Here is a 24,845-nt window from a genome sequence, read left to right as displayed (position 1 = left end):
CAGCTAACAACTGTCAAGCCACATTCTCACACAGTCCTTACTGAGCGGAATTAGAGCTTGAAAATGCAGACTGGATTTTTAATGAACATTTGGCCCCCAGGACAAATTTAGCAGCTCCAAACTAATGAACTGGCTGGCTGGGGGTCACCTTTACGGGAGGCAAGAGGCAGGAAAAAACACATTAGTTATCATGAGTACTCACATTTCCTTGCAGAGGACGCCAATGCGCTGGTTTTCTGAGCTGCTCCGCTCTTTTGACAGACTGAGCTCTTCCTGATATTTGGAGTTCTGCTGTTTCAAAGCCTCAAGCTGAAGAGGAGCAAGATGGAAGAAAGGAAAGAGGGTGAGAAAGACACAGGGACTACAGGTATACAAGATTACACCTAACCCTTATTATTATTTCTCTAGAGGAAACAAACAAATATTGCAATTGTGTGCTGGTCAGTGATTTTTGGATCCCGTCTGGAGTATTTATGCTTATTTCATCTTGGCTGTAATTACAGCTGCAATTACTCAAAGGAGTTTTTGTTCTAACAGTGATGCTCTGCAATTTTAAAGAGTTTGGTTTTGTTCTTCTACCTCATTACTTCAGTGTGAAATGTCTCATTTCAGGCTTTTTATCACTAGTGAGGGATATGAGTGTTTGGCCTACCTGTGTAAATGCTATGCATAAATAGCTCAAACAAAGAAGTTACCTTAAACAGGAAAAGGAAAGTCAGAATTCAATACCAAGAGAATGAAGCAAGAAAAAAAACAAAAAAACCTTAATTTTGGATAATTAATTTTGGATTTCTTCATAACATTGCGTATGTAACAGTCAGTTAACAATATAAAACTCCACTTCTCATTCATCCATATATCAACAGAAATCCCTGTGCTACTAAAGACATGTTTATAATCTTTCTTTCACAAAAAAATGAAAGCAAAGGTGAAAAACAGTCCATAAAGCACAGAAGCTGAAAGTAGTGACTGTCAATTTATCTGAATCCCCATCTAATCAATTATCAAGGTATTTACTGGCTGGGATAATCCCCAAAGCTGTGGTTAAGACAGTGACCACACACATGAGTGTCTATGGTTTGATTCTCTCCTTGTCTCCCTTATTTAAATTCCAGCAACATTTTTGAGCTCTACAAAACACAAAGATATATTCAACATCTTGTTCCAAATGATCGTTGCATTCCTTGGTTTGCATTCAAGAAAACTGCAGTAAGAAAAAAAGAATATCTGGGTCATTAAGAGTGAGACCAGAGGTAATACCTAAAATACACCAGCAGACCAAAGAGGCAAGCAGACAGCAGCATGGGCTGGAACTAAAAATAAAAGCCCCAGAAAGATCTATTCCTTCAACTTCACTGCAAGAAAACTTTTTTGTTTCCCATTTGAGTCACATGGCAGAGATTCCAAACACATCTGAAATCACTCCTGAAGCTTCAAAGCGCTTCTCGGACACATACAGCACTGTGATATCAGCTGCTTTAGAACAGCGCCAGTCAATAATTAATTAACGAGTATGACTTTGAAGTCTATGTTTTTGCTGAAACAAAAAAGAAAATAAATACATTATAAAAACCTCATGCTAGCCTTTTAGAGCATGTTTCCATTTGCACATTTACACATTGTGATATTAACTGCAGCTGAGTTTCAGAGTTTTTTAATTCTATTATGATAATGTCCAAATTGAATGCATAAACACATGAAGACACACAAACAAGCACAAAATACAAAATTATCCAATAGGTTACAGGCACAGGCAAGGATCATTCACCTGCTTACAATGACCAAGAGATACTACTGTATTAGAAAATGACTGCAGCACTGAAGGTTTTCCTCTCAGTTTGATGTGCTAAAAAAAAAAAAAAAAAAAAAATCTAACGAATGATCCTACCTGGTAGTGAGGCGAATAGAGGTTGTTGGAGTAACCCTGATGCAGAGCAGCTATGTCCATACCTACACAGCTTACCACTGCTGGATTTCAGATGCGTTCCCTCGCTAAACGACAGCAGTGTTGTGACAATGCCTCCCCTCTCACTCTGTCTATAAAATGCATACACCAACACAAGCCGCTAGGCATCAATAAACCATCAGCTCTCATACCCTGCTGTGCACGACTGAGAGAGAGAAATGGAGAGCGTGTCGCCTGTACAACTCTCTCTCACACACAGTCAGGTTAGGTTAGCACTTCCATTATGTAAGCCTAAATAAGCTCCTCCTCAGACTCCCCCCCACCTTTCTGCAGCTCACAATCTGGTTTGTGCACACCACATGCACACACACTCATGAGAATGTTGACCATTCATTCATGGTGAATTTCAGCATCTCAGATTGAACCCTCAGTTGGAGACTGCAACAACATGTAATGCACATTCTACCAGACTTGCGTTTAGTGATGTGTTATAGCATGGATACTCTGGAAATCTAACTAGGGCTGCAGCCAATCATTATCCACATGACCAGACTGTCTAAACAGCAATGCCTGATTCCAAATCAATCAGTCCATAGTTTTAGTCGTTAGCTTTAGGAACCAGCTAATAGAAAAGAAATGCATCTACATGTAGAATTATTTTTATTATTAGAAATACTTATGTTAGGTTATTACATGTTACGGTTTAAATGGTAAAACAGCATTTATTTGAAATGAAGATGTTCTTTCCATGTACTAAGTTAGGAAATTACTGCACTTTACTTAAATGTGGTGTATTTGTCTTTATGGTCGGACCTAAATATTACCCACATAGCAAAATTGGTATGGCCCGGATCTGGCCCACACAATGTGCTTACACATTGCCCACATACCACAAAGAATGACGGCCCTTTGGTGGCCCACATCTGGTTTGCCAGATGTGGCCCATACATGGGCCAGCACAAGTCCAGTTGCTGACACACTGCTGGTCCTGTGCTGGCCCAGAACAGTTTCAGCTCTGGCCCTCCGGGGCCAGAGCTGAAACTGTCAGCCTAATGTGTACCTCAGTCAAGCCATGTAATAACAACAATGTGCCGGAACATAATAGTGCAAAAGTAAGATGACGAAACTCTGTTCAGACAGTGAAAGGACTGATTCTTATGTAGCGCTTTTCTACTCTCCCGGATTACTCCAGGTGCTCTATACAACATGCCACATTCACCCAATCACACACTTTCTCTAAACCGAGTGCTTCCTAACTACATTCATACACATTCACACTCTTGACATGCAGACTGGAGGAACCAGGGATCGAACCACTAGCATTCTGATCAGTAGGTGACCTGCTTTACCTCCTGAGCTACAGCCACCAAGTGGTAAACATGAGTAAACCCTCACTAGGTTTTGGATAAAGTGTACACTCACAAACCTGTCAAACCTGCATTTGAAACACTGGCTACCATAGCAGTATAGTATTGCAACATGGCATTTGGGTCTTCCAACTAAAACAGGAAAACAGGAACATAAATAGTGCCATCATTGCCAGACCTGGCCCACATCTGGTTGACATACACCCTACCATGACACCAGTCAGTCAGAAGTGCCAATTTGATGCTGTATCCAGGGAAGACCTGTTTTCTATGAGCCTGGGCCACATAAACCACACCACAATCGGGCCAGATATGGCATGCCATTACATAAACAGTGCCATCTACGCCAGGCCTGGCCCACTTACCATGCCAGACGTCAGCCAGCAGTGCCGGCTTGACACCAGATCCAGGCCAGACCTGTCTGCTATGAGGGTATTTGTCTATAATGGCACACGGCAAAAATATCAGAATTATTGTTTCATGTTGTCTATAATGTGCCAGTATGAATCTATATTTTACAGGACACGATGCAGACAGAGAGGCCAGGGTAATTTAGAAATGGAGTCATGCTGTTTAAAAAGCAGATCTGCTCCAACCCTGTTATTTACAGTACTCTTTAGTCTTTACAGGACCGTGTGCCACACAATTTTCCTTTCAAATGTAACAATGTATGCTATGTACAGTCATGTGGAAAAGAAAGTATGCCCTATTTCAAGTTTTTCAGGTTGTAATAAAAACAGCATCTGCTCCTTAGAAGGTCTTAAAACAAAGCTGAAGTAGATCCTTACTGTTTCCATAGGAATTAAAAGGGTAAGTAACAATCAGGTGCTGCTAATCAAATGAACTAACTGATCATCAGCAAGAGTGGGATTAGTATGAGCTTTGGTAGTTTGCTGGACTGAAGCACTTAGTTCATGTGTTAACACAATGCCAAGAAGGAAAGACATCACCCGTGATCTTGATCTTTCTAAGAATGGACATCCCAAAAAAATGTATTCAAAGGTCAGACTGTAATATTCAGAGAAACTGCAACATCTCAGACTCTACAGGTCTCATAAAGCATGTTAAATGTTAAAAGTGATAACAAAAGCTTAGTATGTCTTTTTTCCCGAAGTTTTCCCAGGAAAAAGGCTCTTCTCTCACACATGACAGCACAGATTAGGTTTTCAAAGCTGCAACTGAACAAACCCCAAGATGTCTGCAACACAGACAAGTCTAAAATGAAGATGTCCATGAAGTTGGCCATAATGCACAGTAACATACTCAGTGAAGACCAAACACAGCATATCAGCACAAACGCACAAACAGGTAATGCTACTCTTTCAGAATATTTGGGACTCTTTCATAAGTAATCTAAAGTGATACGACCTCTGTGTTGTGTTCCTGAGGATCTGTCTATAAAAAGCCTCTTGTGATTTTAATTTGGTGCTTTTAAATTTGTTAGGTAGCTGAACAAAAAATAACATGCTTAATTAGAGAACTGCACATTAAGATGATCTGCAGTCAGCCCCTTTTTTCTTTTTCCTTACTTTTCATCTCTGTATACATATTAGAATGCTCAGAGTAGGAATTAATTCAATGAAGATATTAATGGAAAAAAAAAACTATAATAACTTGGACACAACACAAAACAGACTGATCTCAGGTCAGTTGTTTATACTGAAGTAATGTTGCCATCACACACACACACACACACACACACAGAGCAGCTCACTCTGACATGTGCAGTGTTACATCACTACCTACAGCATCATGGGTGAGTGGAGAAGGGAGCTAGACGTAAGAGCATCTCTGCTGAATAATTGCTTGATCACATGAGTGTTAGTTTTAGTGCACAAAGTCAGATTTCTCCCTCCTGCAGCTACCAAAAAATTTGGAATTAAAATATACACACGTGAATTTGATACATGCCAGCAGTGCTGGCAAACAGAAAGAAAGCATCCAAAATGTAACGTTTATACTGAATTAAAACGTCATCGATGAAAGCTTAAATAATTTACACAAAGAGGAGTTGAACTGTGCAGGAGGTGCTTATTTTGAGTGCTCACAGTTCTAATTATGTAACTTCAAAATGACTAACATTTACTATATAAATAACCAACAAGGTAAAATTCGATTTTAACCTTTAGAATGACTAACAAAAAATATTTTACAAAAACTGCATAAAATATTATGTACAACATATTAAAATAGAAAATATTACGTAGTTAAATCTATGTAGAAATTTAATTTGTATATTTATTAAATTATTAGGGATCCTTCGTCCTTTTAGAGACAACTGACACCAAATGGACCTTAGCTAAAAATATGTATCCATTTCCAAAGCTCAACATGTCTCAATGGTAGAATAAAACACTGAATTGTCAATTTAAACTTGCTGATGACTGATTAGCAGAAACATTGTAGTTTTATGTTTAAGTCTTAGTTTTAGCTTTTCAATTATTATAATGTGGGTGGTATTTTTGCAAGACTTAAGAAGTCTAGAATAGGTATTATAATACAAACATAACACTTCATGTAGTGCCGATATTTCAGTCACAATAATTATCTGCAGCAACCTGCTATCTTCACATTTAAGCACACTGACAAAGACTAAAACTACGGATATTTCATAAGCACACGATATTTCAGTTATTTTTTGTCTTTTTCAATTGCCAGTTTTTTATTTTTATTTTAGTGTTTTTTCATATCTAGTGTTGCTGTGTTGCTGTTTAGCTTAGCTTTAGTTAAATATAGCTAAGCGGAGAGCAAACATGCTACCTCTCCTGGACCATAAAACCTTCTTTAGAGAATCAGAGAGAAAGTGAGAGCAGACTTCCCATAGAGAAAGAGTGGGAGAGAGGACAGAAAAAAATGGAGATTAGGCAGGGGTCATAGATGACTTAAATCATGCCAAGCTGGTGTTATATTATATACTCAGTTTAAGTTGACTCAAGTATATAAACTTGCCACTGGAGTAACAGGGGTTTAGAAACAAGCCATAACTTGCTTGTCATCAGTATGCACATACAACTTTGATTATATATGTAATCATGTTCTTATAATGTTAATTTAAGTGTCTCTTTTTCTGCTTACACCAATAGGATGGTATTTTAATTATCCATGAATTCATCAAGTAACAAACGGTATAGAAAGGAAGTTGTGTTCAAATTCATTCAGTATTTCTCTGTAAAACAGTGGGAGAGTACAGCTGCAGTGCTGATCAAAGTGTGTAGGAAAAATGCTGGGCCAATAAATTATATAGTTTATGTCAAACATAAAGCATGTTTATGTTCATTTTTCATTTCCTACTCTAATCTCCTGTGCATTTCTTTTGTAGTGAGGAGATTCGCCATCTGGAGCCCACAGGCAAGCTGACAAATAGCAAAGATGAACGTGCATTATTTGAGCAAGAGCCATGCAGTGAATGATCCTCTGCATGTGGAGTGCAAATGGAGGAGAGCTGCTGAGTATAAGATAACAAAAATATAAAGTTACAGCTGAAAGTGCAAGTCGCAAACACAGGAAAGCAAAGAAGGAGGAAATACAACAAGAGGGATGGACTGTAGTATTTCATGGGTGGCTGATTAAATGCGATGACTGGCCCAATCACATGCGGTCGGTGTGGGAATGTTGATGTGAATATGTAACAAAAACCCTGCAGGCTACAGAAGCTGAACTGATGTGCATGTGCGAGTTCTTTCACGGGGTTGTGGCGACATGAAGTAGAACACAAGCATGTGACACTGAAACTGTACAATACCAACAGCAAAGGGTCAGAGATGGATTAAAGAGTGTTTGCTGCTCTAATGCATAATTTAATAATTAAAGGAACTGTTTACAACTAACACATCCACTGTGTCATAGTTGATAGTTTTTGCTATTTTAATTTCATGCAACAAACAGCAGCCACAAAGAAGCAATGCTTAGATGCTGGTGTAGCTCTGACTGTTCGTTACTGGTTATAAATGCCATCAACCTGCCAGAGACTACAGATTAAAATTAATTAAATTCTTAGATTCATGAAGAATTACTGGTATTTCATTTCAATTTGGACATATAATTAATTATTATGAAAACCAAAATAAAGGGTAAATAATTTTTTAAAAAGTGTAAATAATAATTAAAAAAAAAAAAATTAGATCCGGAGGACACACTGTTTAACACAGTTTTGCTCGTGTTTACATGAACTACTCCTATGTTACAAAGTTGGGGTTGGTGAGGCTTCTCCCACTTTTTAAGTGAGAAGCACAATTCAAGGGGGCATTCCAGTTGATTTAAATTAAAAGGTAGGACTTCCCACTTCAAATGGAACGCAGCACAAGATATAGTTAAGCAGCTCTGACCTGCCCTACAAAAGGCTTATGCTCAAGCAATTGCAGTTGCTGGAGCATAAAGGCTAATGTGAGATATTGTTTCAACAGCCAAACGGTGTTAGTCTTCATTCCAAAAGTCTATTAATAGAGGAATCCGTTCAATGTTGAAGATGAAACACATTACTTTAAAATATATTTGGCAATGCTTTTACAAGCTATTTTGGGAAACGTTGTTGTCGCCTCGATCTTGTCACCATCAAGCCTATATGCAATATTTTTGCATTTTAATAAAAAATAAAAAAAATAACATAAAGACAGCTATAGAAAATATTTTCAACTGATTGATTAGCTGCAGCCAAGAACATCTGTTAGAGACAGTCATCATGTCGGGTGACACAATCAATGGCTCAAAATAAGAAACTGCTTTGGTTTGAAACTGCTTGAACGTATTGGAATTTCTATGGTAATTTTGCCACCATTCTGTAAACTCTGATCAGTGCACACAAAGTAGCATAGCAAGTGCAGTAACTATCAGGGAGGCAGGGCTCAGCTAACAGCTAACACTGGTGAAAGAGAAGATAACAAGAACAAGGGATAGAATAGAACTTGTAAAACCATTGTGTTGACCTCAGTCACAGCAGTGTGTATCCACAGTATCCACAGGTGATAAACATCATCCCACATATTTCCAATGAAAGCCCTCTGCTCACCTGTGTCTCCAGTGTCCTATTGTCAAGGGTCAACTGCTCCAGCGAAAAGGCCAACCTCTCTGACTTTTCAGTGGCCTGGAAAATATAATGCAGCCAGCATGAGATGTATGTTATAGTACAGAAAGAAATGCACATGTTTAACAACAAGCCTATTTTCCCTCTGGATGTATAAAAAAGTTCACATACAAATTTTTTCATTAATTACTAATGACTATTTTCAATTACTTATTCACTAAATGACACTTTGGGTTAAAAAAGCTACCAGGTAGAGTGCACCTCACACACTGTGGTAGATTTAGTCACTGTAGAGTTAATGCATACACCTTCCCTGAGTCTTGTTTCTGTTTTGGATAACTAAACAAACCACTTAAAAAAAAACTAAGTACAGAGTCAAACAGAGTCATATTAGCACTTAAAAACAGTACTCTATTAATAGAACAGAGCGATTAGAGCTCATTAAAGATGTTGGCTAAAAAAGGAAAGTCAGCCTCAAGATTCTCATGCTGTTTCACCCTTACATTAATCTCTAATGGGTTTCTTGAAGCATGAACAGAAGTATGAAAGCTGTGGCTTTAGGGAAGAAAGAACTGCAAACTGTCCGGTCTACTTTCAGAAACAAAAGCAGTAGAAAAAAAGACTACATGCATTCAGCAGATATTCATTATCAGGAAAAACAGTCTAGTTTTTCAATTTTTCATTGCTGCATTTATACATTTTCTCCCACCATGTTTGATGTGTAAAAAAAAAACCCCAAAAATCTAAAAAAGAGACCACTGGGAATGTAAAAGTAGTAAAGGAACAAAAGTCTTCTATAGGAATTGTTGTAGCACTGTTTCATAATCTGGAGCAGGTGCCACGTTGCGGAAGCCGCCATGTTGCCCCACCATCTTGAATATTGTTGCCTATATGGGCGTTGTCATTTCACCTAATTGCGTTTTATACAGTATATGTGGCTAGAGATCGGCCACATGCGTAGTGTGCCTTACTTTAACGATAACAGATAGCTCTTTAAAACTATCTCTCTAAAAAAAGCAACAACTGTAATTCCTCTCAAAATTTATGGAAATAATACTGTGAATAGTCAACGGTAACTTTATTGTCCCCAAACACAACAAACACACCAGACACACACACACACACACACACACACACACACACACACAAAATTTCATGGCAATAAAATTATAAGAAATTACAAGATGTACAATTTCACTCATAAATTCAATTAAAATGCCCAAATTACCAAGATAATCAGTCACAATAAATTGCTAAATGAACCGTTTTACTTATCAGTAATTTGTATCGAATTAGGGTTAATATCTTTCCAACTTTTCTTTCTAGAGAATTACTATGAAATTACTTTAAATATTTCTTTTTTTTTGTATGGTGTTAGGACAAATGTTTGGATTGTGGGTATGGGCTTTTACAGTCAAATGAACAGATGGTTTAAAAATACAACATGCAATCTAAATTCTGTATATACTCTGTATATCCAATGGGTTGTGTATGGAAGATGAATAGGGCCACAGAAAGGAGGAGTGAGATGATACATAAAAAAGAAAAAGAAAATGAAGACAAAAGAAAAGAAAAATTGTGAAACCAGTGCCATTTGTGGTGTGACGCAAAACACACAAAAACCAAAATACAATGCTTTATTTAAACTCTGGTATACTGTAAATGTAATACAGTAAAAAAATAAAAAACCAAAATAAAATATTAATGAAAATCAAAAGTGAGTAACGTCAAACTGAACCTCTTGAATAAGTGTATTTTTGTACATGTGCACACCTACCTGTGTCAGCTGGGCCCTCAGCTCTTTCTCCCTGGACTGATTCTCCTCCTTCAGGGTCTGGTAGTCTTTCGTTGAACGCTCCACAATCTGCTCCAATCCTAACAGAAAAGAGATAGCAGCTTTAACAAATCAGTCACTGAAATGAGAATAAAGGTAGCAGATATACAGCAGATATGTTTACCTTGCATTGTCTTTGCTGCCTTCCTGTTCTCCTCCTCAGCTGTCTCAAGCTTTTCTCTCTGAAATGGAGAGGCATCAGCTTGACCACGAGCTAATCACTCAAACAGCAGCATTCTTGAACCTTGAGCTAACCAGGGAATAATGACTGGCTCCAGAAAGCATACAAGGTTTTTGGATGAAATTCTGCTCTCAACGATCCTCACAAACAAAATTAAATTAAATAAGACGAAGCTACAGCTCCACGAACCACCCGCACAAACATGCACTTCATTTGGAAGATGTGCTGAAGAGTTTAAGCACAACTCATGTTCTTGCTTTTCTGTCAGTGATAATAGCAATATGACTGACTCTGTAACATTATTGTGACAATTCAGACCAAAACATTACTATAATAATTGTAACTTTTATTTTTGTGATTGATTCATGTTTCTTGATTTTTGGCACAATTGCCAAAATATCCACTTGCATATTTACTTAGAGTTAATTCTCAAAGTAAATAGCCCTGTACATCAATACAGCAACAGTTACTGAGGATTTCTTTCTTTTATTATACAGCACAATTATTTCCATGTGTTCCTCATGCTTGCTCCATATGGAACATATTAATTTTCTTGTCTTTGAATCTTTAGAGATGTTTCCCAATAGGTCTGGCATTTTCATTTATTATATATGCACACTTGTGAGCGATGACAATATAATATTCACTTACTAAACAATCACAATCTATTCATCCTGTGTACCAGCTAGATGATCACCTTTTAAATGTCTACACCAAAACTTCCTCCAGCTATTTTGATGAGACAGGCCTTATGTCAAAGTAGTAATTGCTGTTCAAAGTTAAAAGATCAAATTTAGGAGTTAAATGTGCTCTATATCCTGACACCACCATTTTCTATTTAAATGCCATTGAATTGAATGGGGTTAACAGGATGAGAAAGCTGTATCGCTTGTTTGTTTTAGCCAAACATCTGTGGTCTTTTTATAGATGCCTCATCACTCAGGCCACTCACGCACACACTCAGACCTTTTGCACTGCTTCCAAGCACTTTCTTCTCCAATGTCTGCCTCTCTATTGTTTTGTATACAGTCCTTTTGTATAGCGTATATATTGTATTGTATATATTTCTCCTGTCTGTTATTTATTCCTGCATTCCTGTACAGTTGGCGTGGAGCACCCATAATTTCATTGTACATGTGTAATGACAATAAAGGGCTGTTCTATTCTATTCTATTGTCAGTAAGCAAACTGAATAAGCTGTCAGTAGGTAGTGTTTGTTGAGTTCATACAGTAAGCCACAGGTAGCTTAAGAAGTAGTTTTTTAACAATGAACAACTAAAAGCAGTTCATTTGTCACAAGATTTAATAAACAGTTTATTTAAAAAGATCAATAAAATTAATAAAATTATTTTATGGGTCAGGCTTTGAAGGGTTAACATAATCACAATAATTGCATTAAGAAAAAAATAATACACAATCAAGATTTTAAAATTAATTTTAATCCTGATCCTAATATATAAGTGTTAAGAATGCAATTACTGCAGTCAGTAGTTCAAAATAAAAATAAATACCTACATTGATTTGTAAAATCAGGATATATATATATAAAATAGGAAACAGAGCAGTTTAACTTTTATTTTTCCCCAATTAGTTTTTACACATTATAAAAATTCTGGCAAATATGAAGTTAAAAAACTCTCAATTTGTCTCAAAGGCCAAATAACTAACCATTTCTCCCACTTTTTTTCTCCCAGTTCTTTTTGGAGCGGTATAGAAGTAATTTCTTCCATATAATGTATATGTTTGAAAATATTAACAGACAGTGTGGCAGTAGGACAATTTCTGAAGCCAGTGTCTTGTAATGGCTTGTTTGCATGCTGCTTCCAGAAGCTATTTTTGTCAGCACTGCTTAGTCCATTAGGGTTATAACCAAGATCTAAGATCTAACCAAGTTCTACAAACATTAAAGCCCAAGACTTAAGAAATAATGGTTGTTACTTCCTTCCAAACAGGTAGGACAAAGGTGCCAGTCAAAATTTATGGGCATGATCAACATTCCTTCCAGCAAGCCTAGATGGGTGACACTTTACTTCAACCTTTGTTTAGGAGTGACAAAAAATCTAATCAATTTTTTCAACAGTAGTGTCTCCAAGTCCAAGAACTGGTGGAGGACAATTGTGTCTCCCAGGCAGTTTGCACATATCTTCAGATATTTTAATGCTCAGTTCTTTCTCCCATAATTATTTAACATAGTTTGCAGTGTACAATGTGCTTAGATTTGTCAAGGCGATATGTCTGGCTCAAGTTTCTAAAATGAATGAGCTTGCACTTTTTAACAATCTTACACACAGGGGCAATGGAATAATATGCATACTGCCCAAATCTAGGATCTTGCATCACTGATTCAAACTCAGGATCATTTGCTGCTCTTCCAAGCAAACTTCATATTGAAGCTGGAAATGTTTAATAACATTCCACCATATAATTAGAAAAAAAATTGACCCACTGGCTATATGTCTTGACCAATTTCTTCAAATATTATCTTATTGATACAAGTGTAATTAATGTCATATGCTTTTTACAGGTTGTTACAGGTGGTTACAGGTCACAGGTCGTTTTTACAGGTTAGTTAAAGTTAGTTCCTGTGTGTGGGTAAAGTTGAATGTCAAGACCTGGATTTATATATATTAAAGACATACCTTGAATACATCCCATATATTTCCAAAATTTTCATCAGGAGAGGCAGGCCTGAGCCTGGGTCCATTATCACAACCTGTACATCATCCATCCACAAACTTGATTTGTACTCCTCACCTACTACAGAAATATGGGCTAGCTAAGCAAGCAGTCTCATTGTAATGTTACGGAGTTAGACAGACTGCCATTAACGTTTGTCCATGCTGTAAGTGAAGAATACACAGACTGGATGCAAACGTTTCACTAAAACTAAATATGTTCATTACAAGATTAAGAAAATCCGAGTCAATCCAATCAAAAGCACTCAAACTGAGTAGAATAGCTTTTTCCTTTTTTTTAATTTGTTCAATAATGTGTAACACTTTCCTCACACTGTCTTGAGTTTGCATCTATTTTTTATTAATCTAGTTTAATCCTCACTAGTTTTTCATTTTCATTTTTACCAAGTTAGGGAGGGTCTAAAGAATTTTTTTAAATCAATAATTGTACTGAGAAAACAAGAATTTATACGATTATTCAAATGATTTTTGTATTCAATCCAGACTACAAGTAGTGTTATGCGTGACTGTCTCTCTTATAGATGGTTTGTTTCCTCAATCTCCAAGCCTGCAGTTTTGTTGTTTTGGGGCTGATCTAATAATTTCCTTCCCTCACAAATCCTATGTCTTTCTCCACCTACTCACTCATTTTGTGTACTTCTTATTTGTTTCTGACTTGTAATGCGTTATGACAGCTATTTTATTGGCAATAATGCTCTCTGATTTTTTTCATTTTTGTTTAAGTTCTATGGTTTCTACTTTAAAATTATTTCCTTTTGTTTTAGTTTTATTCATTTTAAGTTTCTTAAATTATTATAATATGTGAGGTATGTGTCAGAAAAGAAGAATATAAGTGCTATTACAATAAAAACGCAACACTCTGCTTTTATGTCAGCCAACCTGTACATTTTAAATAATTTTCTATTAATATTTTTAGGCCTTTTATATTTATATACTTGCTTGAAAAGTTCACAATAAGTTAGATATTAATAATTGAGACCAATGTAAAAAATAATGTAAATGTGAGTTATCATAACAAAGAGCTATGTTCATCTACGTTCTCTTAGATGTATCACTTTAAAAGCCATTATTATTGACATACAGGTAAAGTATACAAGTTCAAAGATGGGCTACAGTACATTGTCATTTCTCTGAACATGTGTATTGTATTTATTTATGTCCAGAGTCTCTTTCCTTCTTACCAGACTGGTTAGCTGTTGTTCCAAAGACGTCTTATCCTGCTGTACAGACTGAAGCTCTTTCTGTTTGCTCTCCAAGTCAACACTCAGCTCACTGATCTGTTCGAAGCACACAGTATAAACCATAAAACATACACATGTATATTTGTATAGAGCCATAAATTATGCATCATCACAGTAACTTCAACAGACCACACAGAGTATCACATTTTACTAGATGGTGGGTTGAATGAAGAGTGTTATACCAGTTCTTCTGATTTTACCATCATGTAACAATTTCAATAATAATGATAAATGATGACTAACACAACAAGCAATTATGTTTCTTATAAAGCTGTGGCACAGGAATCGCTGAACAAAACACCATAGTCAAGAATTCTCTGGTGCTTTCTACAAACCTTCTTCTCCTGAGACTGAACCTGTGCCTTGAGGCTGCTGATTTGTTGCTGTGACAGAGACACAGCATCCTCCTTCTGCTGGGACGCCCGGAGCCTGAGCTGGAGATCTGCCACCTCCCTCTCTAGCTCCATTATCCTGGAGCGCTCAGACACTGTGGCCACCTACAGCAGAAAGCAGAGTCATGAGGAGGTTATGGAGCAAAGAGGAGACAGGGGGCATGAGAGAGGAGATTAGTAGTGCCTGCTCATATGTAATCATTTGCTTGGTTTGTCCAAAATGCAAAGACACTTACTTTACAGTCACATAAGTAAGGGAAACACATTAATTCAATTATTAATTTATAGCCTCATTTTCCTTTTTCATACTTACCTAATTAATTAGGGAGCCTACGGTTATCTACGTGGGTCAGAAATCAATTAGACAGAATCTGTAAGATATGTCACCATGACATGACATGAACCTAAAACAAGCAGCTAGCTTAGCTTAGCATAAAGACTGAAAAAAGTGATGGAGCAGCCACAGTCAAACAGCTAAAAGCTGCTGTTTATGACAGTTTCTGCAACTTTATCATCTTGTTAAATACGGTGTCGAAATGTATGAAATCTTCATATTCAAGATATGGCGCTTTAAAGGGAACCGCTGAATTTTCTTCCTGTTATAGACACTACAGAATGCTTATTACAACTACAGCTATTGCAATTTACCCCTGTAAATGTTTTTTTCTTTTGGCAAATGTAATGTAAGTAGCCTCTGTACTTTTCATTATACAGTACAGGTACAAAAATCTTGAGCCAACCCTCATTTCCAAACCTTCCAAAGCTTAGATTTTAGCTTAGATCTTTTTAAGGTGGTCTTAAGCAATATTTCTCCAGGCATTCTGGAGGTCTTTCAAAGTTCTTCTTTGAACTCTGCCTACTTTTGCCCACATTTTCAGTCAACTCTTTGTACCTCACCATTTTCAAAGGAAATCCCAAGCAATCTTTCACAAAAACACAATTTATTCAATTTCTTTACCTGAACCCATAAAAAAACGGCAACAATAACAGTTTGATAGGCATAAAATTGTATTACTGAAACAACGTGATTCCCAAAAAGCTATTAGTTTAAACCTTAGCATATGACATATATCTACATCTTGGCATATGGATATGTGCATAGTCTCGTTAAAAAAATGTTCTGGGGAAAATGGACACGTAAAGAAGAAAGGACGAAGTGGCAGCTCCAAAAACTACAGTAGAAGTAACGCATCTGAATGTCATGTCAATAAGAAGCAGGAAAAAAATCCAGCAAAGACTTAAAATAGGACCTGAGAGATGCATATGCCCCTTCAGTTGATTCATCTACTGTTCACTAAATCCTCATCAGAAATGGTCTCAATGGAAGGGTGACTGTCAAGAAGCCATTCTTAAAGAAGGAAAAGGTTTAAGTATGGTAAATTACACAATAACTGGATTTATGGATGGTGATCAATCCAAATTTTAAAACCTTGATATTACATACAGAAGAGGTCAGGAGAAAGCAACACTCACTGTTGTACCTATCTGTAAAACATGGTGGAGGTTCTGTCACGGTGTGGGGTGCATTTCAGCCAGTGATGTTGGAGATCTTGTCAAAGTTAATGTAATTATAAATGGATTTTGATCCACCACATAATACTACTTTGAAACCATCTGATTGGCAATGCTACATTTTTCAGCATGGCAAACACACTGTCAATGCAATACACACACACTGGAACACTATGAGTCCCGGCTTGGCCTCCCCATAGCTCAGAACGCAACATTACAATATTGAAGCAGTGTGATCATCTTAAAATGTAAAAAAAAATTTTTTAGAGCTTTAGGATGTCCCTCAGGAAGCCTAGAGAAATATTCCTGAAGACTTCAGTTCAGGTTGTGTTGAAGAATAAAGGTGGTCATACCAAATATTGGCTTTAAAGCTTGTAAGAATGGTCTAAACTCTGTTTTTGCCTTATATACTGTATTTCCATGTGTGTTTGCACTTGTTTTAATAATAAAGAGATGAGGGATGGCTTAAGACCTTTGCACAGAGAGAGAGATTACATCAGGAACTTTGGCTATACAACTGGCTAAAACAAACCAAACATTCATTCATAAGAAAAAATTCCACTCCCACTGGACAGAGAGGTGGCAGATCTGCAGCAAAGTTCCAACAACCAGCAGAAGACCTGGTCCAAATGGGAATTTATTGCTTTACTACAGAAGCGTTTGACTCATCAAAAATATGTCAGAGCTTCAGGTTAAAAGACATAGGATGGGAGTCTTCTACATTTATCTTAAGGTCAGCAAGTCCCATGAAAAGGTCAGGTAGTGAAAGGCTCAAACACATACTACTTGTTTGCTGTCCAGGGCTCTGATGGTTTCAGACATCAGATATCTGAAATATGATCATCTCAGGGCCTTCAGGTACAGACCCCCAGTCTAAAACAGAAGGTTTGTGAGGAGCACAAAAGCTGGGTTTAAAGAGAAGGACACCAAAACAGTTGTTAACATTGTTTCAAACAGTGACCAGTTGCAACAGGACCCAGCATAAAATAAATGTAAATTATTTTCAACTTTGAATCATGCAAAACTACTCTAGTAGAGTCCCGGAATAATTACATGACATTGACAATAAGCATAATAGGTATACTTTCATCTGTCAGCTCCCTACATTGATAATGTTTGCTTACACCTCCTGCATACTCTATCACATAGTCCAAACATAACAGTTCATGTCATAAGAGCACATCTGAAGTGGACTATCTCCTGTTGTGTGCTACGTATGGGAAAGGACAACATCACCGATTTAATGAGCTAACTGTCCTGAAATTGTTGCGAAATCGTGCCCACACACCTTTATTTACAGAATAAAAATGATAGGGCACGGAACTGGTTTCAATATTCGGAATTAAAATGTATATGAAGCAAAGCAACATATTTTTGACATCTCTACATTGTTAGATTGTAAAGTTTGTAAAGAAAAAATATGATTAAAGGCAAATCTGTGCAAACAACAAGACTGATCCTTTGTTTCTTTGATGCTATGCATCAGTGAGTTATTGTGAAGGATGACATCTACAGGAGTAATAATGTTACTGGTAAAGACAAGGCAGTATTCTCAAGCAGACTGCATTTTACACCACTTTTCTAGCTACCAAGCACTCACACAGCTGTGACACACTGTTTTGTGACTCAGTACTTTGCTCAAGGACACTCCGAGATATAGAATGGAGGATGTTGATGGCTTACTTTCTGAGACAAAATCATGCAAAAATGCTTGATTTTGCTCTTTTCATGGGATTTGTTGATAGGAGTAAAATGTTGAAGGATTCCACCCTTATTCTTTAAAGCCAACTAAGTCTAAAGAACCATAATCTCCAAAAAATATCCTTTAATAAAGCTTTATGCACATATGTATATTGTTTAGTATAAACAATAAACATGGGTTATCTGGAAAGCTCAAAGCAGATGAAATGTTAATGTCCCTATTGCAGGGCTGTGGACAATTTGCATGGTGTTTGCATGCTGCAGTTCCTTCAGTATATTCCAGTTGTGATTATTAAGTCTAGCGGGGGAAAAAGGCTGTGGCACTACAACTGCCAGAATTACCCTAGTGTCCTCTAAATCCCTCTGGAGTTTTTCAGCTTTGGTCTTTTCAAAGAGCAGGCTCTGCTCAAGCTCCTTTATGTGGGCATGCTCCAGCCTGGTCTGCGTCTGTTAGTAAAAGAGAGCAGGAAGAGAGGAAAAACAAACACCAATGCGAACACTGAGCTGCCAGCTTTGTGCCACAGACAGAAAGAAGGCAAGACTTTAAAGAGAAGACCAGGAAGTACAAAAGCACTGATGGTTTGCAGCATTTCAGCTTTTTTGTTTGGAGTATCCAGAGTTAGTTACTGTGATCATCTCTTTCTTTCAGATACTTTTGTTTCCATTTCATGAAGCAATTGAACAAGACTAATCCAGGAGTGAGAAAGATGCAGAAAAGACATGCACGATGAAGGCATAAAAAAAAGTGAAGACAAAAGCGGCATTCAAACACAGACATGTGGACAAACAGATGATGAGAGTAATGGTAATTTAAGTGCTGCAGATGGGTAGAAAAATCTGAGATGAATAAATGAAAAGAGCAGGAATAGAACACAAGTCTGAACCAAAAAAAAAGTAAATGATTGATAGAGTGCAGGAAAGGCAAAAACATTATGCAGCAAGTCTGATTTAATCAACTTCTCATTTTTTGGAAGAAAATGATCATCAGCTTTATGGTGTCATCATAAGTTGTGAATTAAAAAGAGTCAGGAATCACAGTGAAAATCAAACTAACATGTCACTCAGTGGAACGCCGAGTTGACAGTGATGATAAACTATTCATCTTGGTTGGTGTCAATAAATCATACCAGACTTCCATTAAAGAAGTATCAGCCTGATCAGTGAGAGGCAGACAGCTCGGGTGAATAGGACAAGTGAGAGAACATGTTTAATTGAGAATCGGATTATGTAACCACATTTACCTCGAGGTCTCCCTTGGTGATGCATGCCTCTTCTACTCGAAACTGTAGGTCCTCCACTTTCCTGTCAAACAGGGACAATAATAAAATCTTCTAAAATCACAACACACAAGTGGCTCAGTCATTAAAACCCTACAGATTTACTGAAGAGCTGGAACAAGCTGATACTGCCAGTCATTTTGGCAGCCTTCTTATTTCAAAGAGAGAACCTTCTCTGTGAAAACAGGATGCTGCTCTTTTTCTCCCTCTTGTATTAAATGAGGCATTTCCAAAGTATGCATTTCAGGTCAGACGGTATCGTTGTCATGTCGATGACAATCAGAATGATCTACCTGCTACAACTGACAGTGCTCATCCGGAAAAAAACTGACTATTTAGAAGACAGCAAATCCTAAATGGTAAAAAATGTATCTTAACAGCAAAATTAAAGTTATTTTGCTAATATCTTTGCTCTGTTAAAAGCTTAATGGGTGCTTGATTCTCTGTTGACATATGCACAAACTACAGCTAAAAAGCTTTTACTATGTAAAAGCAATTGCTAAATTAAAGCAAGTTTAATTTCCTAAGGACTTAGGAAAAGATTCCCATGCTTGTCTCACCTCTCAGCTGGACTAAGATGTAACTCTCTGTGTATAGGTTTGTACAGGTTTAGGCTGTGGCTCAGGTGAGGTCGCAGGTCACCAACCAGGTGACAGATCAGTCTTTGATTCCTGCTGTCTTGGGCAAGATACTGCACCCAAAGCTGCCCCCAGTGGATCAAATGGATGAAGTCTGCTTATGTGAATGGGAGAAAGCGCTTAGGTGTAGATAAAAGCGCTGTAAAAATTAATTTGTGTGTGACTGGGTGAATGAGACTTGTAGCAGAAAGAGCTTTGAGTGTTTAAAAAGGTACTATATAGGTATTAGTCAGTTTATTATACTTTTTCCTGATTAAAATTTATTCAAAACAAAGCTGCTAGAAGTTAAAAGGGTACAATGAAGAGGCAACACATCACTACTGTTTTGGCCCAGCTGCCCTGGGTACCAGTGTACTATAAAACAAAGCTTTTTATAGATCTAGTAATTCCATATTTTGTCCCCAGTCATCCTCGAAAGAACTCCTTCCCACTCTTGCCTAAATGCTGCTTATCGTGCAAAGCTATTCTTAAGTCCCAGAATATAGATATGGAGCTGGTTATAGGTAAAGTCAAGTCAGCCACCTCTTCTCCTCCTCCAGCTGGTTGAGCAGCTCCACTTTGTCTCTATCTGCTGCTTCTACCATCGACCGCAGCTGATCCATCTTGGCCTCCATCTCCACTGCGTACTGCGGCATACAGAATTAACACGAGTGCACACATCACAAGTAAGTTACACTAAGCTGTTAGATGGTGGTGACAGTTAGACCACACTTTGTTTGACCTACGGATGCCATTTTCAAAATGTGATATTGTTTTATTTTCTTATTTATTTATTCTGAAATTCTGAACTGTTCATGTGTCTCACCTGATCCCGGCATTTCCTCAGCAGAGTCAGCTCCTGCTGCACCTCTCCTGCATGGCTGGTTGCTTTTGCCACCTCGCACCTCTCCAGGTCCCTCTCTGCCAGCAGCTGCTCGATGTGCTGCTGCTTCTCCTTCAGAGCTTCCTGCAGGGCTGTGGTGCCTGAAATCTTACGAGCGTACCGAGCTGACGTTTCTGTCAGCTGTAAAAATGACACAAGCACTCGTGAATCACACTGCAGATGTTAAATCATGCACCACGCAGATTAACCAGATATCTCACCAGTCCTGCTCGGCTGGGTTTCCCACTGATTGAGGAGGTGGCGGAGCTGATGGAGCTGATGGAGGAAGCGCTGGGGCTTCTTTTGAGAATGGACCTCCTCCGTGAGCTCTTTGCCTTGGTAGGGGTGGTACAGGGGAAGCCAATTCGGGTCACCTTGTGAACTGGAGCAAACAGGCCATACCTGGGCATGCACTGGAAGTACCTGAGGAGGAGACAGGTTGTACTATGCAATTATCCTCTGTCATATGTACTACAGACAGAGCTGAAAGTATTGTAAATTTGCTATGCAAATAAAAACTAAAAATCTGTCTGTGCTCTTTACCTGGTTCCAGCAACAGCGCCATCATTCTTGCCTAGAGGTTCATCTAGTTCGACTCCACACCAGTCTCCCTTAGCAAAGTCTGTCTCTCCGAGAAACCTCACCACTCCTGCCTTGGTACCGCCAACCTACACACAAAACAATTCATGCAAATTCATTTTTATCTAAAAATGTTATCTTTTTTCTATTTACAATAAGGGCTTCAATCTAGTGGAATTATTCAAGGTGAAGCAAGCAATTTATCGAACCTGAAACATTTACACAAGCAGCCCTAGGAAAAAAAAGCACTGAGTAGTGTAGCAATAAACTTTTCTGTGAGGCTCCATGTCGACATCACTGATACTCTGCCCTAACGCCAGCCGTCACAGTGGATTCAGTCACTCTTACCAGCACTCGGTCTCCCAGCCTTAGCTCCCTTCTGTTCTTCTTCGTGGAATCTGGGTCGGAGAGGTTGGACACTGACTCACTGGATGTCAGGATCCGGTTAAGTGCTCCGCCTGTCTTAATGCCGGTGCCTGGAGCTGAAGGAAGAAGAAAAAAAAAAACAAATACAAGAACGATCACAGGGTCCACATTTGTCAGTCACTTTGTAAGAACATCTTAACTGAAGCTAAACTGTGAGATGTCCCAAATGCTATTTTGTTTCTTCCAGTCTCTGGCTGTGATCAACAGCCTTTATTTAAAGCTGTTAAAGCTGGAGGTGGGGTGATGTGACCAAAGTCTGATTTTAAAACTGCTAATTTGTTTGACAAATTCATTGTAAACATAAGGTAAAGAAAATGGCTGTGAAATCAACTGTGTGTCTACCTAAAATAACAAGGCAGAGAAAAAGCTATAGGCAGCAGAAGGTTTGTTACTTTTTTTTTGTATCTTTAGAGACCAAGATCCTTGTTGCAGAGCAGTAGTCTACTACCTATAGACTTTTAGCTAGGTGCTTAAAAAAGTTTATGGCAAAGTTTCTAAGTCAGCAACAGTGAGTTGAATTGAAGCAGGACAATGACTGTGAGAGAGGTACTCAAGGTAAGAGGGCCAAGAGACACTTGGCATTAAGAAGTTTATCTTCTCTTCTACTATCTAACTAATTTTTATTTTACTTTAGTCAGTTATTTTCCAAAATGTATCTTTGTACATTTAACTTTTAGTGTTGAACAGGACAGAAAGGAGAGAAAGAGAGAGAGAAAGCAGGGAGAACAGCACGCAGGAAATGGCCTGGGATGGAATCTAGCCTCTGTGGTGGCCTTGAGGCATGTGTGTCGCCCTCTTAACCCTGAGTGATCAAACTAACATTCAAATTTCAAACTACATCCAAAGGTAACCCTGACAACATGGAAAAAAATCTCTTAAATATAGCACCACTATAAGGGAATTTTAAGAATAAGCAAATGGCTAAAGTGGATGTTAACCATCTGCTGTTAAACCCATTAGTCAGAAACAAACACACATGCACGCACACACACACACACACACACACACACACACACACACACATCTGTCCTCCTGTGTCCTCTGCCTGAGCTGGATACACAATTAGCAATCAATGTTAAAGGATAGAGGATAGTGGAGCATGGCTCTTGTGCAACATTAAGGCTAAGATACAAGTCTTTCCCTAAGTTTAACAAAGCTGATAAGGGCATCTCTGAAAATATTTGGTCTGTAAAGCACAGTTATCCACCCTGTTATGTTTTCACAAATAAACTTACTAGATGAAGTAGTGCCAGCAGGTGCTGCCTCGCTTGTTGCGGAGACTCCTTGTGCTGGACTGGCCCGGCCTCCATTCGTCTCCTTCTCTGGCAGTGCTGTTCTGGACAGCTTTGAAGGCCGCGTGAATATCCCCCGTCCGTCCTCACACTGGAAGTACCGGACCCCTGCCACAGAGCCATCGTTTTTCCCGATCGACACGTCCAGCACAATGCCCGCCCACTGGCCGGGAGCAAACTGCGTCCCTCCAACAAAGTGCACATAGCCAGGCTTGTTGCCGTTGACCCAGACTCTCTCTCCAATTTTAAAGTCTGTGTTTCCATCTTGGACTGGTGAGGTCACACTGCCAGGGGACTTTTCAGGAGGAACTGGCTTCGAGGTACCTGCAGTTGGAATCATGTTTTAATAAACCATAGTTAATAATCTTAAATATTACTTTTTTATAGTTAGATTTAAAAGGTGCATTTTTTTGCCAAAAATAATTAGGTTAATTAGGTTAAAACCAAGGAAAATCACATTTATTTATTGGATTTTCCTTGGTTTTGTTATTATTTATTAAATTATTAATAAACACCAAGTCAGAATCCAAGGAATCATATTGTAATTAGTTGGAAAAGTTGTTGGACTGGTGCACCCATAGTAGTACGAGGAACAGATTAAGTTCTAGGGAAATTTAACCCCCAAAAATGCTTCTGTTTGGGGATTAGTACCTGGTGAGAAATGTCAGTATGATCTGTTTAATACAATCTGTATTCTAAAAAAAATCTGCAGCGGTAAACATGTTGTGTTTCTTGTAGTCTTTCTCTATTTTCGCTTCATAAATAATGTTGAATCCAAATAACAATCATCCAAAGACTGATTTAAGGATGTAGATGATTAAAAAGAAAAGCACCTTTAGTGATACTATATACAGAAATACACATGGAGGTCCATGTTTTGGTAAAGCACACTTTGAGAAAACTCACTGATAAGTTCTGTAGTTAAGAACGGCCCAAACAGATAAAACGATAGCATGACACTTCTTGTTGACAGAATTAGACACTTTAATAAACAGACACAATCTTGGGGGTGTTTTCTTCAACAGCTTCTTACCAGATGATGGTGATGTCCGTGATGGAACGCCGGAGGGACGGACTATTTTACTGGGGGGTTTTAGCCCACTGGCTTTGCCTGATGTACTCATGGCTCCTTGTTTGTCCATGGCTGGGGGGGGGGGCCTATTGAAGATGAGGGATTAGGCCTTCCCCACCACCTGACACGGTCACAATATGATAGACAGGAGCTGGCAAAAAGAAAAGAAGAATGTATCCTCAACAAAAACAAATATAAAAAGATGACAGTGACAATAAAGATGACACTGATAATGCTACATCCAGATTAAGATAATCAACTTTTGGTTATTTCCTTACCTGGATGACTGAGCATGCATTAAGACATAAAAAGATGACATGTCAATATCAAGGCAATTTCATGTGTTTTCATTTTTTAATTGTAAAAGTCTAAACTGGTTTTAAACTATTATACAAAAAGATAGATTTTAAATTTAAATTCTAAATAGTTCTGGTTATTTTGAATGTGTTTTTTGTTAATCAGCATCAAAAATGCCTTATTAAATATTTTGTGTTCTTTCTTGTCTTAGGACTTTTCATGTGTGACTGTAGCCCATTCACGGAGGCCTACAACCCCCACAATTACATCAGTGTCTCAGTGAGAGCTGTCGCTCTGCTCAGTGAGGCCTCAGTTTGTCTCAACACCTCCTACTGTATGTCACTAAGTCACAGCCCAGTGTTTATTACAGAGCTGTTCATTATCATCTGTGAAATCACTGTCATATTCAGCTGACCACATGGTATGTCTCCAGTTTCAGCTCACATGCCCATTAGTAGAAACATCTCTGCTACCATTTAATTCATAAGGTATATGATTCACACTGACTACAACAAGAACGTCTTTGGACATTAAAGCTAAGAGACTAAAGCC

The 24,845-nt window shown here is 38.1% G+C and overlaps 1 protein-coding gene across 3 annotated transcripts in view; it reads right to left on the bottom strand.

Moving 5' to 3' along the window:
• The window catches only part of clip1b (CAP-GLY domain containing linker protein 1b), a 47,669-nt gene that overhangs the window by 19,944 nt on the left and 2,880 nt on the right, over positions 1–24,845 (bottom strand). For 2 of the 3 annotated variants that reach the window (XM_084935928.1, XM_084935929.1), the window contains exons 2-16: positions 23,958–24,147; positions 22,868–23,248; positions 21,555–21,688; positions 21,171–21,295; positions 20,849–21,050; positions 20,571–20,768; positions 20,288–20,391; positions 19,092–19,152; positions 18,193–18,297; positions 14,581–14,742; positions 14,186–14,281; positions 10,252–10,309; positions 10,071–10,168; positions 8,279–8,353; positions 203–309 (exon numbers count right to left, since the gene is read on the bottom strand). In XM_084935928.1, the coding sequence (XP_084792054.1) occupies positions 203–309; positions 8,279–8,353; positions 10,071–10,168; positions 10,252–10,309; positions 14,186–14,281; positions 14,581–14,742; positions 18,193–18,297; positions 19,092–19,152; positions 20,288–20,391; positions 20,571–20,768; positions 20,849–21,050; positions 21,171–21,295; positions 21,555–21,688; positions 22,868–23,248; positions 23,958–24,066 (2,015 nt within the window). In that variant the 5' untranslated portion in view covers positions 24,067–24,147. The remainder of the gene's footprint in view (positions 1–202; positions 310–8,278; positions 8,354–10,070; positions 10,169–10,251; positions 10,310–14,185; positions 14,282–14,580; positions 14,743–18,192; positions 18,298–19,091; positions 19,153–20,287; positions 20,392–20,570; positions 20,769–20,848; positions 21,051–21,170; positions 21,296–21,554; positions 21,689–22,867; positions 23,249–23,957; positions 24,148–24,845) is intronic. The other variant, XM_084935930.1, reaches the window with a different exon arrangement.

This window comes from Perissodus microlepis, chromosome 7, assembly GCF_051167445.1.
Source record: "Perissodus microlepis isolate ML-2025 ecotype Zambia chromosome 7, ASM5116744v1, whole genome shotgun sequence".
Lineage (NCBI taxonomy): Eukaryota > Metazoa > Chordata > Actinopteri > Cichliformes > Cichlidae > Perissodus > Perissodus microlepis.
The sequence above is the reverse complement of the archived record's forward strand: the minus strand, read 5'-3'. Positions and strand labels throughout refer to the sequence as shown.